The sequence below is a fragment of the Balaenoptera acutorostrata genome, chromosome X, assembly GCF_949987535.1.
Source record: "Balaenoptera acutorostrata chromosome X, mBalAcu1.1, whole genome shotgun sequence".
Lineage (NCBI taxonomy): Eukaryota > Metazoa > Chordata > Mammalia > Artiodactyla > Balaenopteridae > Balaenoptera > Balaenoptera acutorostrata.
In genome coordinates, this window is record NC_080085.1 from 114,942,587 (window position 1) to 114,961,026 (window position 18,440).

The 18,440-nt window shown below is 37.1% G+C and overlaps 1 protein-coding gene across 11 annotated transcripts in view; it reads right to left on the bottom strand.

Annotated features, from left to right (window-relative positions):
• Positions 1-337: 337 nt before the first annotated feature.
• Positions 338-18,440, bottom strand: part of MBNL3 (muscleblind like splicing regulator 3) — a 113,060-nt gene continuing 94,957 nt past the window's right edge. For 10 of the 11 annotated variants that reach the window (XM_057538385.1, XM_057538387.1, XM_007174528.2 and 7 more), the window contains 6 exons: positions 18,018-18,254; positions 14,987-15,137; positions 13,148-13,183; positions 10,740-10,834; positions 9,729-9,802; positions 338-7,961 (listed from right to left, as the gene is read on the bottom strand). In XM_057538385.1, the coding sequence (XP_057394368.1) occupies positions 9,746-9,802; positions 10,740-10,834; positions 13,148-13,183; positions 14,987-15,137; positions 18,018-18,254 (576 nt within the window). In that variant the 3' untranslated portion in view covers positions 338-7,961; positions 9,729-9,745. The remainder of the gene's footprint in view (positions 7,962-9,728; positions 9,803-10,739; positions 10,835-13,147; positions 13,184-14,986; positions 15,138-18,017; positions 18,255-18,440) is intronic. The other variant, XR_009006695.1, reaches the window with a different exon arrangement.

Here is an 18,440-nt window from a genome sequence, read left to right on the forward strand (position 1 = left end):
GCCTCAGAATTTCTGAAGCACAACAGAAACCAGTAAGCGTTATCACAAAATTTTTAGTGTTCTTTTGCTAAAATATAAGTGTGTCTTTCTTGCGTTAATGACTTCAAAATTATAGGAATAATACATCTAATACAATGGATGTATTAGCTATATAATTCAAAATACTGAAGGTATATATTTAGTAATAAATTTATTCTATGTATGAAATATAGCACTGAACCAAATCAAATCTTGTATTAGAATTACTAAATATTAGGATTAATATACTAGAAGACAAATAGCTTTTAGGTGAACTCGTAATGTGTGAATATGGATTCATAAAAAAAGACAAAACCAAGAAATTTATATATTTTATTGAAAGAACAAAAAATAAACATAGAAATAGCGTACTAAAATGAATTGCATAATGCACACTTCTAAACACAAACAAGCAGTACAGCACTATAACTTGAAAAAAAAAAAAACCCCCACAAATCAAAGCATCTGCCCTACTGATAGCAGTTGAGGGAATGAGCTATTGCATTTTGGAGGCAAAATATTATGGGAACAGTTTATATTTATTAAATACAGTGATCATTATTTAAATCTGTAAGTGCTGCACAGGGCTAGTAATTTTCTTATTGATAAGTATTTTTAAATTGGCATTTTTCTGCCCAAAATATGTGCTTCCATTTTCTACATTATACTGGATTGTTCTTATACAAATGCATAAAATTAGCCCTTTAAAAGAGTATATTTTGGAGCATCTTTTTAAGAAAACTTATTTAAATTATTGTAATTTGGGGGCATGTCACAAATGGTTCATTTTCTAATAATTAAAGCAACAACAATAATAAAAGGAAACTTATTTTGAAAAGGGCAATCCCAGAGTCCAATGCTATAATTAATGGTCATGTAATTCTCTCAACTGCTAGACACAAAAGACACAGCAACAAAATAATTTGGTTTCCATCAGTAACAAACAGCATCTGTATACCGAAATAAAGCTTTGGAATCATGCAGTTCTATGACAGAAAAATGTTTTAGGTTGTGTGTTTGTTTGGGGAGAAAAGAGCACTGCTTAAAGTTGGGTTACTTTTAGGTCTTGTTGGTTCTTTTAAATTAAAGTAATAATGATATAGCTGTGACTTATTTCACAGCGATACTTTTTTTTCCTTTTAGGTATGCTATAATTGAGGATGGGTTCTATCTAAAGATAAAATTCCTCCGGAATAGCCCTGCTTTGGAGTATTGATGGGTGGTTCTCTTTCAGGGAAGAACAAGTGGAGGGGCTGGAAACTGAATCAGTCAAACTAAATCCTTTCCTGGGCTTAATAATAGAGGTCCTTTCATTCTCTAATTTTACTTACTTAAACGACAGCACTGTGTTTAAGCTCCAAAGAGTATGACATAGTGGCTGTCAGTACGCACCACATGCCATCAATTAACTGGTTATCTTTTGTGATGCTTCTAGGTTCATTCTTACTCTTTTATAGGTGATTCTGCCTGACTTAAAATCTTACTATATTTCTATTGACCTTATGAAAATATATTCGTGTGGCTTATAGTTTCACAAGGAAATGTCAACGCAAGAACATGGGTTAAGTTGGGGAAATATGTTGGTGATAAGGTTAAAGTTGGAGTTCCTAACTACAGAAGGAATGAATGCTTACATTTTCTATCAATGGAAATGCCGGTCAGATAGTCAGGCTGTTAGCTGTAAGGCTGACTCTAAGTGGTTATGGGCTCAAGGGGGGAAAAAAAAAACGGAAATTTCTAACCAACTGGCCCTGAGCTATTGGACAACTGTAAGGCTTGGATTGCTTTCTGGCTTTGGCTTATTATCCTGTCTCTGTAAGTGAGAACTATCAAAATGGGTAGCAATACTAATAACAACTCCCTCAATCCCAAGATGGGCTCCTTCTCCAGGGTAAGGACAACAGGCCTCAAGATGGGAAGGACTCAAAGCCCTCATGGTGATCTATCCTTAAACCTTTCTAACCTCGACCTTTTCTAGGTCTCATCGCCTGGAGGCAACAAAAAGATAAATGGTGATCTGTAGGTGATGTGGGAGCTGAAATTGGCAGAGATGATCTGATTGAAACATTCTTTTACAGCTCTGATGTACATAAGATTTCGGCTAGTTCTCTTCTGTTTCGTTAAAAGAGTAGGAGGCTGAAGTGGCACAGTGAAGCACTGTCTCATCTGGTAAAGGTAAGTCAGAAAACAGCCATTTATAAAATTGTGCCAGGAGCATTTTTTCCTTTGCTGAAGGGAATGAAATGCTCTGTGCTGGCCATACTTAACTGTTGAATTACATCTTTCAGTAGTTGCCAATTTGGTTTTGGCTTCTGGATCTTGAAGGGGAAATAGTGGCAAACGTTAACAATTTGTCACTTAAATACATATTAATTGATGTAACTGATATATCTCAATTGACCCTTTTCCGTGAAAGATGAAATCTAACTAGATCAGAATGGGAATATCCATCTTGCAATTTACAACTCCTTGCAACCATTGAAAAAAGAAGACCTCAGCCAGAAACCTGCTGCCTGGTGTGTGTGTGTGTGTGTGTGTGTGTGTGTGTGTCTGTGTGTGTGTGTGTGTCTGTGTGTGTGTGTGTGTGTGTTTACAGCGAGGATTAATTTAAAAACAAACGATCTCTGCTAGCAATCTTGCTAAAAGCTGAAGTACCTTAACTTTTGTTTAGTGCCGTTAGCTGAAGTTGACCTGTTAACCTGTAACCAGTCTTGTCTTGTGACGAGCCCTAGCAAACTAGAAAGCCTCCACAACAGCAAAGCAACATCATGTTTTAGTAAAGTCTTGTAGCAAAAAAAAAAAAAAACCCTTCTTCTCAAAGCCTTAGAAATAACTCTCTCTTACTAACTTTTCCTTCCACTATTATCACAGACTTCTTATATTAAAAAAAAATGCTCCAAGGATCGCTTTCATGAACTATGTACATAAGTGCAAAAAAGGTGTGTCTCACACGTTCGCACCCTAACTGAGACCATCAGTTAACTGCAGCATATGTCTCTTCAACACTGTTATGGGGTCATTCCACAGTATCTGTACGGATGGTTTCACAAAGATGAATTAATTTAATCTATGCTTTTGTCATTCTTTAACCCTCATTTGGATAGATTTGTAAAAGAGAATTTTTGTAGCTACAGCTATGCTACTTGAATAGAATGATTCTGAATAAGTAAGGTTATGGAAAGAGATCGGGGCATATTATAAATACGATTGCGTTTTGGAGTCTAAACACTGTGGAATAACCCTATCCACACAACAAATTCTATCAGCTCTAAAGCCTGATTCTAGAATCCGGATGTTGTAAACTTTTTGCTCAAAAAAGTCACACAAGGACACAAATTCAGTTTTCACATGGGAATTTGGATTAAAAAGAAAAATCAACCATATCTATTTCTGAGCTTTGAGCTGTATCATCTGTCAAAAACCACACAGAGTTTGCAAGTAAAATTTTCACGCACAAAGAAATGTCTAAAGGTAGCCATGTTGTAGGTTTGTTGCTAAAGCAACAACTAAATATAATTAGTTAAACATTATTATTCGTATATAAAGTTCAGTTTGTTCTGTAAGGAATAGTTATGAACTACACTCTATACCTTGTTGTTTTTCAGTGTCAGTTGAGGACCTATCTAGGCGGGTTGGATACCTGTAGTAAAATCTTAAAGCTTCTCTAACTCTCCTTCAAAATTAAATTCACTAGTTACTTAACGATATGAAAAGGGAATAAAATAAAAACTTTAAATGAAAACATGGCACCAATTAGTGAGCTGGTGCCCAGAACCTCTATTTGTAATTATATTTACAGTTTGATTAGGCTGTCAACTAAACTTGCACAAGAAAAAAGTTGTCATACTCTTTTACATAGTGTTTATTCTATTGCCTTTGACAGGCACTGGTAAAATTAAAAATGAGGCCACTATCTATCTTCCTAAATCTATTCAACAGAATTGGGAAATCATATTTCCCTCAATCACATTTCCCTTTTTCTATTTCAACGTGTGTGAAATGGAGAAGAGATCAAAGAAAGAAGATTCCAGTTTCAATTCGTTCTGTGCATCACAGCCTACCCTACAGACTGAAATAACTCGAAAATGTGTGGCTGCATTTTACCTAAGAGCATCCTCATGTACTCTCCAAAGGAGTGGAGGAAGGACCAAATAACGCTCCAAGTAGCACACAGGCCTTCCCTACATACTAGTTAACAAAATTTGATGTCAATGTTGTCCCTAAGCAGACATCACTGTGCTTACTTGTCGTGCCATGAAAAAGAGATTCATGTTGTAAAGATTCATCTTATTTGGTTCCTGCTGATGGTAAGGAGGAGGTACTTGCTTTGCCCCCATTGGAGAGCTGCTGAGCTGAGGCTGCCCATTAGTGAACACAGCCTAGTGGTGTCGGACAACACTTATGGCAAGATCAAAGTGCTTCAGCGTGTTCAGAAATGGATGGCGAAGATTGATGGAGTAGGGAGAGGATGGCTTTTCATGTCACGATTAACTACAAATTAAAGACTCTAATTTAGACAAATGCAATGAAATGCAACAGCTAGTTGAGGAATCATGCTCCAATTGCAAAAGCAAATACTGCATGGATTTTATGAATCCATTTAATTTAAATTGAATCTTAATCCTCTTTAAAATATACTTATGTTGTGGTCACATAGGGCTTTAAAAAATTTGACACTAAAACCCTCTTAAAAGAAAACCTTTAGATTATTTTCTCTGTATACATGGCCTGTTTTATCCAAGTTTCAGCACGCTTGCATATTTTTGCAAAAGGCTGAGAGGAATGGACAAAAACACTAATTTTGGATAAATAACAAGAGGCCCTTGTAAATTACAAAGCTTATAAAATGTTAACTAAGAATCACAAGTGATTAGAATTGTATATATACAATACGTCCAGTAAATTGTTGTTTAGAGTCACCGATTAGTTTTGTGACTTGTCTTTTTCACCAGAAATTTATAGTCTAATGACTTCTTTTCTTGAATAAAGATCACTTGAATAAGTCATTGCACAACTAGTTAAAGAGTGCTATCTTAAAATTGCATTTTTGTCAAAATTCTTTCACCTCTGATCAAAACCTTAGTGCTTTGAGTTTTCTTTCTTTAAATTCACTCACAAAGCAACTTTTAAAATGCCAACAATATCAAAAATTGTTGCACCAAAAATACCACTACCCTGAATATCTCTCACTGAACCTCTTACTAAAAAATACATCATTATTCATGTCTTCCAGTGCTTAAGGCAACATGCAAACAGCTGTACTCTAGGTTTACTGTCCATGTACATCTTTGTCAGAAGTTTAAAAAGTTAAGTGAGACAGTATGTTGTATCAAAATGTCAAATGACGAAAAAGTTCATTTCACACTGAAAATGTCTCTGTTGCTTTTAAGGAATACATCTAGAGTAGCTCAGGTGCATCCCTCCTGGATTCATGTGATCAAATCTGCCCTTCCTGAGAGGCACCAGCACAGGTTTTACAAAACTCAGTTCCAAATACAAGTAATTTCACAAAGGCATATTCTACTTTCTTCTCTAGCAATGTTAAGATTTTGGGAAACAGAAATTAAGTGGTTCAAAGGACCAAAAGGTAAAAGTCAAGACACCTCTTGCTCTCTAACTCCAGACAATACTGTTTGTTAGCAGATGACAATGGCTCAATACAAGCAAGACCATTTAGAAATCACTGATGATCATGATTTGGATTGATAATTAAGATCAACAGGATATCAGCTACTGAGGAGTTAATTTCGCTCTTTTGTATTCTGAGCCAAAATGATCTGCTTTGGGATGGAGTCTCAAAGGTTCTGAAGCACAAACAATGTGAAAAAGGCGAACAACCAGGAGTCAGGAGATATTTCTGGGTCCAGCTGCTACCAAGTAGTTAGGCAGCCCTGGGCGAATCACATGCCCTGGCTGTGAAAAGGTTTTGCCAGTTCCACTGTTCTGTGATTCAAACACTACTAGCCGGCTTAAGGTATCCTAAATCAGATTTTCCCTTTGCTTGTCATTTTCATGAAGGAGAAAAATAAACTTGGTATATACATCAAATTTGATGATTTTATACTTTCCAGTGAGAGAACACATATTTAGTAGAAAATATTAAATCTATCTAAATCAATGCAAACTATCATGTGGTTCTACCACTGATTAATAATAGTAACTTTAATTACTGAGTAGGGTGGAAGAAGTGTGTGACATGCCATAGGAATTAACTACTATTTTACTTGGTTATACCATTATTCCAAAAGTATTAGTAACGTGAATTCAGGTCAGCTCTGTGGAGTGTAGCCACTCTGTCTCATCCAAAGGGTGTTACAGACCTCTCTATTCGTCTCTATTATAATTTTCAAAACATATAAAAACAAAGAAATCCAAACAAACAAAAAAGAGGCTTGATTATGATATGAGAGATTCTGCTGTTAATAAAGTTTGGGAAGGGCAACACTTAACATACTATATCACAGGCACTTGCTCCTTCACTGAAATGTTTAACAAAACTAGAAACTCAGCTGAACTGAGGCTAAAGACAACTGTGGACATCCTTCTTAGAACTTTTAAATAAATCGAAGAGTAATTTCAAATGGCTCCCTACCTCCCTCCCCAGTCCCGCCATTTCTCCAAATCTATACTCAGACTCCAGCTGTGATGAACAGAAGAGACTGTCCATTTGGGGAGGAAAGGCCTCACTTGGAACCAATTCTCCTTCACCCTGACTGACTTTTCCAGACTGCATCTTACTTATTATTCAAAGAGTAGGCTAAAGAGCCTGAGCCATTTGCATTCAGAAAGTGGCACCTGTATCAAAGGTTACACTGCAATGGTTTTTACACACTTTCCTCCAATATGTAAAAGCTAGCTCCAAGCACCCCCCTCTCTGCTTAATTTATAACCTGTCATTAGAATACCTTTAAGCTTCCAAGAACCAATTTTTCAGCTGAAAATGACAAATGGCTCAGTTTTAGACACTCAACCTAGAAGACAGGATCCTTGAGCCACAAAAAATGTAATGGGCACTTTACATAACTTTTAGTATATATGCTGAGAAATTAAAGGTAAAGTCTAGTTTTTCAATCTACTTAAGGAGTGAAATTCGGGTTAATGTTTTAAGAAGTTCCCTGTTATTTTCAGGTAATTATTTCTCTCTCACAAAAAAATCCAGTAACGTGACTGTACTATGCAAGGTTAGATCTACAGGTACAAATTATACACATGTATGTTTATGAACAGGTTTTGGACACACTCAAAAGTGAGGCCTTTTAAACGTCTGCCTCAAGAAACCTACAGAAATATTCTAGAGAGAGAGAGCATATCAACACTAACCTGTCATGTTTTTCAAGCACATGTGTTTCTGTTTCCCATTAATAACATTTTAGTTAAAATCAAACACCACACATTACAGCAAAACACTATAGTATGTAAAAACCTAACACAACACACCACAATACAATACAATACAATAATGGGGAAAATGGTATTGGATATATTTGTTACATTCTGAATCAAACCAATAGACTACTGTGTAAACAAAACGGTAAGGTAACACTTCAAAACAGACCAAACATTTATCCACCAAGAATGCACAATAAGCCAGCAGTCCACTGTAGAGATTCACTCAGCATAATGGTTATTGGAAAATCACAAAGAATAGTGTGATAAACTAATTACAAAATGTTATGGTGTTCTACCTAATAATTCAAATAAGATAGATAGATGGTAGTTGTTAGTTTTCTGTTGGTGTTTTAACATCTCCATTGATTGTTTGATGCTTTGGTTTTTATTCGAATTTGTTGGTTGGTATGTTTGTTTTGTTTAATATATTGACTGCACCATGCTTATTGTTGTGTTGGTAGAAGAGGACATACGTGAATATATATAGAAAGGCCATGTGGAGGTTCTCACGGAGAGATTCTGATACTCCGTAACTCTGTTGTTCAGAATTTCAACTGAAATGGAAGAAAAAAAAAGAGTGAGAAATATTGGAGGGTTATTGAAGTAGGGTCAGGATACTTGATTCTTGTTCCAGTTCTGTGTGTGAACCGTGTGCCAAGATATTCCCCACTCTGAATGTGTGAAAATTGAGCTGTTGGAAATGCTCACTAAGGAGTCACATAGCATGACAGTCTGATAGTCTGTGGTTCTCACTGAGTGACAGTGTGGACAGTTGCCCTAAGTTAACAGAGATGCACTCCGTCGTTTAAGGCACTGTCTACACCATGAACATCCACCCATCCATCCACTTCCTCCAACAAGCATATATTGACAAAACATACTGGATTCCATTTTGAAATGTGCAAATATTAAACAAACTTTAAACTTTTTATCTGTATGTTTTGGAGCCGTGCAGGAATAGCCTAAGTGCGAATTCTGGGTATACAGTATTTTACAAAATTACATTTTTGCACTCTGGAGAAATTTTCAACATCTGTTACATATTGCAATGATTATGATGTGCCCAATACCTCTAAATTTTCTAATGGAATCAAGTAAAAGAGAATCACTATTCCCAGACATGTTCTGTTGGAAAGTTAACTATATTTGACCACTTTTGTTTACCTTGATGTGAAGCAGCCCATGAGAATCAGGCAAGTGTTTACAAAGCCTATTATTCTCATGTTCGGTGCTATTCCCAAGTTGCCACTATCCCAAATGATACCCCTGAAAACTATTACAATATACAGCTACTTCAGTTATTCCGTGTACTCAAAGATGTCTTTTTTTAAAACACTCCTTATGATTGAAGGGACCTGTTATCTAATGTACAGTTATCTATATGCTCTGTCCAGAACAGTTAGTCTTCTGGGCCTGTGTGTCCTGAGCAGGAGAGAAATGCTAGCCAGGTTCTGGGGAACTAATCCATCAAGAGAACAGAACCGTTGCCTTCTTCAACCAGGTGAAACACTCCCGGTGTGAGAACTTCAAGCTTTCAATGACTAATGGATGCAACTCAGAATCAGTGTATTTGTTTAATAACAACCCCCTATAATTATTAATTAACATGCCTCAGAGTCTTGAGTGACTTTAAAAGTCACACGTTCCAAGTGAACAATTGCTCAAATTAACTGTGTTGTTATTACAGGCTCTGGACCAGGCAAAGGAAATCAAAGGTGAAGGGGGAAAAATCTGAAAACAACAACAAAAATTACCAAAAAAAAAAAAGGTGCCATGATGTGAATGAAAATAATGATTAAATTACTAAATTATGTCACTCAAAACTGAAAACAGCTGGAGCAATTCTGCTAGACTTACATGGGAAGCAACACAAAGTGGCAGAATGTGAAAGCGCTACTTTCCATAATGTCTTTAGAAAAAGCATACTGCCTACTGTCTTTAAGATAACCATCTTACTCAAATTGTGACAAAATTACTTTGCTTTATTTCAATTAAAACAAAGCTAGAAAAACGTTAAAAGATTAAAATTCAAAATCGATCTGAGCCTTTGGCTAACCAATCATACCCCTTTAATAATGGGAAAACATCTGGGAATCTGTAAGCTCATTGGGAAAATACAATACCAGCTGTCATTTTCATATTGAAAAATCACATATTTGCTGTCCATATTTCATTTTGGAAAATTTAGAATGCTTAAATCAAGCTCTAAGTTATAAGCAATGCCTAGTAATGAAAATATTTACCAAAGTCTTTAGCAAATGCAACTGTGTAGATAAAAGATATAACCTACAAATATTATATTAATACTTAAAGAGACTTACTGTTCTACTGGTAACTTCTACATCTGTGAAAGAAACATGCTGCTATTCAGTTCATCTACTGATAATGGGGGTATCTATAGTAGTAAAAAAGATTTTAGATTAAAATAGTTTCTTGAGAGAATTCCATTTATTTTGTTCACTGCTTGGACATGGTAATCAATAACCGTAACCAATTTCACAGAAAAATTTAGACATACTAACCATATCCAATAATAGTTAATTTTGCAAAAAGCACAGGTTAGAATGTGGTTTGTTTCCCCAATGGATTAATGCTCTGTGTCCTAAATGTTTATCATACTTGTAATTGAAACAGCAGTGGAACTTGCAGTCTTTAAGCGTGGTTACCACTTTAATAAGGCAAAATGGCCATAATGTTACACAATAATTATTGTAAGCATCTCCTCACAATTTCAAGACTCACCCCAAGTTCATAATTTGCCTTGTGACTCTGCCTGTAAAAACCTCAAGCAAATGAAAATTAAAACAACACAAGCACATCTAATGTCGGTATGAGAAGGAATTTCTGATGTAATCACTGGGTAATGATAAGCATATCTGTGCCTTGGAAAGAAACGTGTTTTCTTTCTTTCCAGTAGATCTAAAGGTAAAGGTGATGATAGTACTAAGTGAAAGTTCAAACGCAATAACCAAAAATGGTAGTAAACTAAAATAAACTCTCCTCTCAACCAATGAAGAAACATTTAAAAAATATTTAGTATATACCTTTGAGGATTGGTGTGGTAGCAACAACCGTATATATAAGATGTCAAGAGTGACATCTGTAACCAATTAAAAAAAGAGAACACTCTGCTGATTCATCTCAGGATGAGCAGCAAAGCAGGAACATCCCTCTAGAACATACACAGAAAGAAAAATTCTAAATGTAACAACGGCTAAAGAAACACATAAGAATAGGGACTAATGTCTCTCACCAATCCCAAAAGCATATACTGTGCCTTACCAACACACCGTAGTTAGCTAGGTCTGAACAGGTGAAATAAATGGCCAAACCTGATTGCTTGCAGCTGTTGCAGCGAAGGGAACGCTGGTGGCAGATGGTGTTGCTGCAGACACAGTGGTAGGTGTAGCACCGTGCATCATGGGCACTTTCAGTAGGAAATCATGGAAGCAACACACGAGGGGGTGGAGCATTTACGTAACCGTGACATAAACGATGGAATGGGGCGTGGCAGGTATCACAGCAACAAGCCATGTAACATCATCATGATGGATACACCAGGGTGCAACATGCAATCACAGTCAGTGCAAAGCAACACAGCATGGAAGGGGGAAATATTTAAAAAGAGAAAAGGGGAAAGCCAATTATAGTTACCATTAAGGAAAATGGAATCATTCTCAACATTTAGTTAGTTTTTGAGCAGAATCACACTGTAGTTGACTTCAGGGGCCAAATTTTCAGAAGGGGTTGCAATGGGTACCTATGACAAATCTGAGTTTACCAAGGCTATCTCTTGTGGACAGCTAGTCAAGCAGAAATCGCTACGAACAGCTGGTCAAGCAGAAAAGTAACTGGGCCGTGCATTCAAAACGGGAGTAGGGAACTGCGAATCGGTGTTTGGGTTCGCTAACTCATGACAGACATGAGTGCTGTCACTGGATTTGCAGGTGCAAAGGGACGGTTATCTATATATATACTTACCTGATCTGTATACAAAAAGATCGTAGTTTGCTTGGTGGGTATGTGGTAGGGGAGCAGATAAAGAATACAGCGGACTACGCACGCAGGTTTTTCAGCACACCTCTGGCAAACCCCCTGGAAACTTAGGCTACTTATGAAACAACGTAGGCCATTGATTTATTGTTTCATAAATAGCCGACATTTCCAAGGGGTACTTCACAGTAAATATCCGACAAAATCTCGTCTTCACTGCAATATTACAGCAACAATGACTAGCAGCTGCAACATCTCTTTCAGGCTGATTTCTCGTTGCCTTTTCTAGTTTCTATGTCATTTTGAAAGCTTCTGGGATGCTTTCCTTATTTCTAGCTCATTTTGGATAGCAAGCCAAGGAATTAATGTGTGAATGGCACGTGTGCATATGTAATAATTTGCATCTATAATATATCGACTGAATTCAGATTTTCTGAAAGTCTACAGAGAAAGTGAATGGCCTGGACAGAGGAAAATCAACACATGCAACGTCACAGAAACCACAAATGTACCCCAAATGGTGATTAACAGAAACTCTGTAGTTATCTCTCCTGCTCATCTCTAGTTATCCATTACCTATCAACATCCCTTATTGTAGCACATGCCAATTCTAAAAACACTCTTGTTTTCCCTTTGGGGGCACAACAACTGTGCAGGAAGCAGCACCACTGGAGCATGCAGTTTGCATTCCTACACTGAGCTCTTAGGTGAACGGACGAGGGAGCAGAGTCACAAAATGGGAAGACGGAGACACACTTCACGAACTTGCAGAAGTATGTTCTTCTAATCATATGCATATGATGCTTCTGTTAGTAGTTGTCATTTTGACTTTTTTGTTTTATCTTGATAAACCTGTTAGTCCCCTTTGGGCTCTGCATCCACTCTGGTTGACCAATGGGATGGAGGTCAAGCTGTTGCGAACTCTCAAAAAGGATAAAAGGAACCGGATTGATATGAGATGGTGGGGTGAGGTGGGATAATTCCTCCCTGTATGGAACAGAGCTATTTTCTCCTGGTCTGTTCCTGGTGCCCGTGGAGACTATAGGAGCTGTGAACTCCCTAGGAGTTCTGAGAGGGAAACAAGTCACTTTCCTTGTCTTCTTCAGTGTTAGTGATGTACAAAATGGTTTCGAGATGGCTACCATATTGGATAGGTGGCTAATTAAAGGATCTGTGTGCAGCTGGTTATTAAAAATCACATACCCCCAAAGAGTCATTTTGAAATGATTCTCTAGTGCAGATGGCACTTCATCCTAGAACACTATAGAAATCATCACAAAACACTACAGAATGCTCTAGCTTTGCTCTTTTGCAACATCTGAGTATTGAATGATTTTGATCTTATGGATAACTTATTTTTTGGAGGAATTGTTGTGTTGTACTTTACAAATTACACATTTAAAATATTTTAAATACTTCACAGTTTCTTAGTAACAGATGTAAAGCTAAGAATAAAACTGCCCATTCTGGCTAGATAAGGAAATGTTTCAAAATATTTCAGCTACTATTTTTAGGGTGAAAATACAGAAATGGCAGGGTCGGTATTTGACCACAGTGGCAACCAACTGTGAGAGTGTAGGACTGTTGTGATTCCCCAAAGACATGTAACAGACAGCGCCATATCAAACCTTCAATACTCAGAAAATGTCCAGCCACATCATCCAGTTGCTTGTCTCTTTCATAGTCACAACAGAAAAACACTTTTTTTCAGACTGTAAAAAGTTGAGAATTTTTGTGCAAAACCTACCAATACTTGAAGCGGGTACCATGCACAGTATTGGCCCTGTACACCATGCAGAAAAGCGTGAAAAGTAAAGAAAAGAGATATTTCATTATTAAAGCTTTACTGATAGGAATAATTTCTAACTAGAAAGATATTCTTAGCAATATTAATGAACCAGCACGTGCATATACAGTAATCTCCCATGCTCACAATTACAGCTTAAGATCCCAAACCCAGGTAATCAAAGTAATTCTTGGATTCTTAGGTATAAAAATGAACATTAATTTTTCTTTAAAGGCATTAGCTCACTTAAATTACATATTTATTCTGGACGAATACATCCTAAGGGATTTTTATTGTGAAAGGGAGAATTTTAATTTATTATACACACAACTTTCAAAATATGCACCAGGATCTGGCAGCTGGTGCCTATAAGTTCTACTTAGGGCACTAATCTGTTATCATTGCTTTCTCCACCTCGCAACCAAGGACTTGACTGTGAACATATGGCAAACAGGCTTTTCATCAAGAGGGGGCTCTCAGCCTGACAAGTTTTTCTTTTGCTATTAATTAAGGGGAAAGGGATTCTTCTGACGTTTTTGCTTGTAAATCTAGATTTTAAATTAGCCAAATCCAGCCCAACAAGTCTAAACATTGTGTTTTTAAATGATATCATGAAGAACTATTGTGGTTAGTTAACTAGACAAAAGACTGGATTTTTATGGCTTCTTTCAAAATTAATTAACTGATCAATGTATCAGTTAACCAATGGGTTTCTTCAAGTCCAGGCATACAATACTATGTGCTTAGTATTGTTTATAATTAACAAGGTTTCTAAATTAATTTTTAAAGCATGTAACTTTCATTTAACAGTTTCCAAACTGGGGCATTTATGATTCTGACAGAAAAAAAAAAATCTACCGTACTCCCGGGGGTTAGTATTTTCAACTTATTCCTAAGAGACTATATGCTTGTTCTTAAAGTACTGAACCACTGGAAGAGAAGTAATTCCCCTCATATATGATATTTGTTTGACTTCAGCTCTTCTGCTTCTGGGCCTACATGAATGCTGGTTTGAGCCCATATCTGGTCATGGAAATAATTTCAGCTACGAATCAACCAGCGGCATGTGGGATCTTCCCGGACCAGGGCTCGAACCCGTGTCCCCTGCACTAGCAGGTGGATTCCTAACCACTGCGCCACCAGGGAAGCCCCCTATGATATTTATTTGAAAAAATTATGGCTTAAATTTGTCTTTTCAATTTAGTGCAAAACTGTTATGCTATTAAATATAGTTGAATGTAGGAGGTAATAAAATATGCCACAAAGTGTCAGGAAAATGTGATAAACTGCTATATATTTTATATTAACTGGTTTAAGAGTTAGAGGCTAAAACTACCTGTTTTATATACATACTATACTGTATTATAAATGTAAGGGTAGTTTTATTATAACTATCTTTGGCATATCAAAGATATATGGGCTACCTGTTTTTGCAATGCTGAAGCTTGGAAACTTTTTTTTTTTGAGGGCAGACCATTGTCTTTGAAAGTGATACCTAAGAATCAAGGAATTAGTTTGAGACTGAAACAAGTGAATCAAACATGAGAAGCAAAAATTAGGAAATGCTCCAAAGAAAAATGTTGACAGTGTTTCCTAGTTTGATTTCAAAACCATTAATTCTCAGGAATCATAGGAAAACAGTTTGTTCCATATACAAACAGATTGAGCATAACTGCCTTGTTTTATTTCTAACCACAATACCTGTTGACCGTTCTCACATAAATGCTCTTTGGAAGCTGGTGGGCCCTATATTCATTCGCAACATCAAGCAACTCATGGTGCCCAGAGCCCCGTTCTCACCTGCAGGGATAAATGCCGGCTGTGGGAGTTGCAGGTTAGTCAGAGCCTGCTGGCAGTGGAAAACACGGGGATTAAAGACCGGGGTGGCACCACTGGTCTTTTCAAGTGCCGATCTCTTTGGTATCAGTTGAAATGCACCAGGCTGCAGGGCCTGTGAGGGAAGGATGGATTAATAAATAGTATTAAGGAAAGTAAAATACATACTCAAACCAAGCAAGCAGCAGTTAGATAAGGTCTGGCCTGGGAACCCTTTGCAAGGGTCGCCATTGAGCAAGGTAACCAACTTCAGAGATGAAGCCATTGACTATATGAGTACATACTCAGTCCAAAACAGAAAATAAACATACAGGGGGGGAAAAGAAGCTTTTCAACTTCACTAATTTAGACAAATTAATGAAGCTGAAAAGGACCTCATCATGTGGGCTGGATGTGACAGGATGCTGTTGACAGCAAATAATCATTTAAAATTAACATCTAAAGGATGCTCATCTACCAACCTATTAAAATGAGATTAGCAGAAGCAACAGATATAGCAGGAAAGAAATTTTTGCCAGTTAAAATTCCAATATAAATCTAGGAGATAAATGGTATGTAGGTGAAAAAACAGATGTCAGTAGATCAGAGTCTAAAGCTCCAAAATCCAAAATTCAATTTATACAAGGATTTCAGGTCCAAACCCTATAACTGTATATTTCCCAACTAACATGTAAGGCAAAAGCAAATGAATTAATCTGCCCCCACCACCTCACCCAGATACCACAGATAGTTAGCAAAATGTACGCAATTCTCATTTATAGAGACTTGCTGTGCATTTTGATACGTATTGTTTGCTTTGTTGTAAGGTTTAATTCTGAAAGCTCTTAGCGTTTTAAAATCCTCCTTCCATGTCTACAATTCTTTCAAAATCCCACTCTGCTTAAAATATAGAGTCAAAAAAGCTCCCCCTGGATCAGATTCATTGGAGAAATTTGACATTACTTTACATTTTTTCCTCAGCAAATTGCGCAGTACTTTAAAAACTTGTCCCGGCAACAACGATTGGGTATGCTCCAAATTCTTAAGGAGACGGGCACACTTACGTTGAGTATCTAGCCTTCCACGAGCCGAAAAGGGGCATGCCATGACCTCCTTATTCCTACGGATAAGAAGGCCCTAATGGTATCTTCTATTTTCATTTGGGAAATAAATATCACCCCTTCGAGTCTTTCCTTTTAAATGCATACAAGCTGCTTTCAGTAAAGTCAACCCAAGCTGTGCACATGAACACGAACAGGGTAAAAATCTCTGCTTCACAAAGCATTTCAACTCCGAATCCTTAAAATGTAGAAAGCTTAAATTTCTTCATGCAGCCTCCTCTGTTTAATCTTACCTCAAACAAATTCCTATGGGCCAGTGTTACTTTACCTTTAAGACGCCGCTCTGATCAGTCACTCAGAAAGGAATTCTATATTGACGTTCAAAAGTACCAGTTGAAGACCTTACTATATATAGTATGTTTAACTCTCTACATGGAAATTTGGGGCTGACTTATATGCATTCTACCAAACACACCAAAATCATCAGAAATAGGCACATACATACGCAGGCCCCATGACTGAGCATTGGGCAGGTAGGTACACCGTGGCACAGACGTGGCATTCCTTGTACATCCCATGCACATGAGAACCTTTATTTTTAGGGGGCCAACTGTATTCCTCTCCTTTACAATAGGGTATGTTGTTTCTGAACTCTCTGCCACCAACAGAAATAATCTAACAATTGGAGGCTTCAATTCTGCATTGAATATTCTGGATACCTTCCTATTTTCATAGCTTAAAATTCCCTCATTCAAAAGAATTTAAGACAAAAAATATTTGGTGAAGTCTTTTTTAACATTCAGTAACAAATTCTGCTGTCCAGATCAAGGCAGAAAATAAGTTTGTTCTATTTTGGTACTCAGCTCTTTCACAAAGTATTGGGTTCAGTTCTGAGAGAGCAGGGGTACTAAGAAAGAGAACAAGTCCAAATTTGGGGTATTTGGCTTAGAGAAAAGACATGAGAATCAGGCTCCTATGAAATAGGGATTGACATGTTTTGCAATAAACTAAGTGTAAGTTCCAGTTACAACAAGATAGATTTTAACTTAGTATGAGGAAAACCTTCTCAACAAATAGGGATGTCTGAAAATAAATGTATCTCTCTTATGAAAAGGAAAGGTCTCTGTCATGGGCTTCAGGGTCATGGAGGTGATTTTTTTTCCACAGCCGGGAAAAATGAGGTTTCCTCAGGGTTTTGTCCCTTATTGGGCTTATACCCTATTACATGAGGAAAGGCCCAGACTATAAAAGAAATGAATAGCCCACAGCCTATCAAAATAATTGACAGCTGTGACAAGCATAAGAAATCATAATTCCTATTTTTTAACCTATCACACTATAGTGTTATGCAAATATTTTCCTACCTCCTACCTTTTCATGGTTAACTAGGACTAACTTTTCCCCCAAATTTACTTACTAGGGCAACTCAATAGCCACACCTCTTCTCCAACCATGTAGAAATTTCCCCCCAGCCTTGGCTGGCTGCTGACTTGAAATCATTAACCTTTGGGAAATTAGAACCTATTTTCCACCCCATCCTCCAAGTCCTCTGTTTGTGAAAGGCATTAAGGATGTTACCAGCAAAGTGCCCATCTAGGTGGCTCACGGGGCAGAAAGGCAACTTCCTGCCTTTTTATGATATTAAGGTTAGTTAGGCGATAAAAACCACTCCAAAATAATTTACTGTTTAAGTTGTATCATTTACTCTTTCTTAAAAAATGGGAGAAAAAGCACAGTAAGTTAAAATCATTAGGAAAGATTTAAAATAGTTATCTTTAGAAAATTTTAGTGAACTAGAATAAATAGGTTCTCTCTTTTCCAGCTTATAACCTGGGCAATTCATTTTAAGGTCCCCTCATGACTATCCAAGATCATGGTTCCAGGATATTAGATAAATTGAGGGATATATGAATCATTTATCCCCAAACAGTCGACAAGTCCTGGCCTGTTCTTACCATCGCAGTGGCAGCTGAATGGTTCATCTGGTGATGAGCTGCCCTGAGTTTGGCTTGCAAGTGCGGAGGAGGATGAAAGTACTTGCATTTCTCCCGGGAGCATCGACCTTTGATATAATCCATGCAGATGGTCACGGTATTATCACTTGCGTCAATCACGGAAACATCTGTAGGGTGAGCATAGCGGCAATCGCTCTCACCACGGGTACAATTTCCACGCTGAAATTCACGGCAAACCTTAAAGAAAAAAAAAATCACATTGATGCTTGGAAGGTGATTAGCTTTTATTTATTTTGTGAACGTATAAGAGCAACAGTATACATTCCTTTGTCATCTATTTAGGAAAACTTTTAAAAGCTGAAGGATAATGTCGAGCCATATTCACTATGAGATGTAAACCTAAACAAAATTCCTATTCCGAGG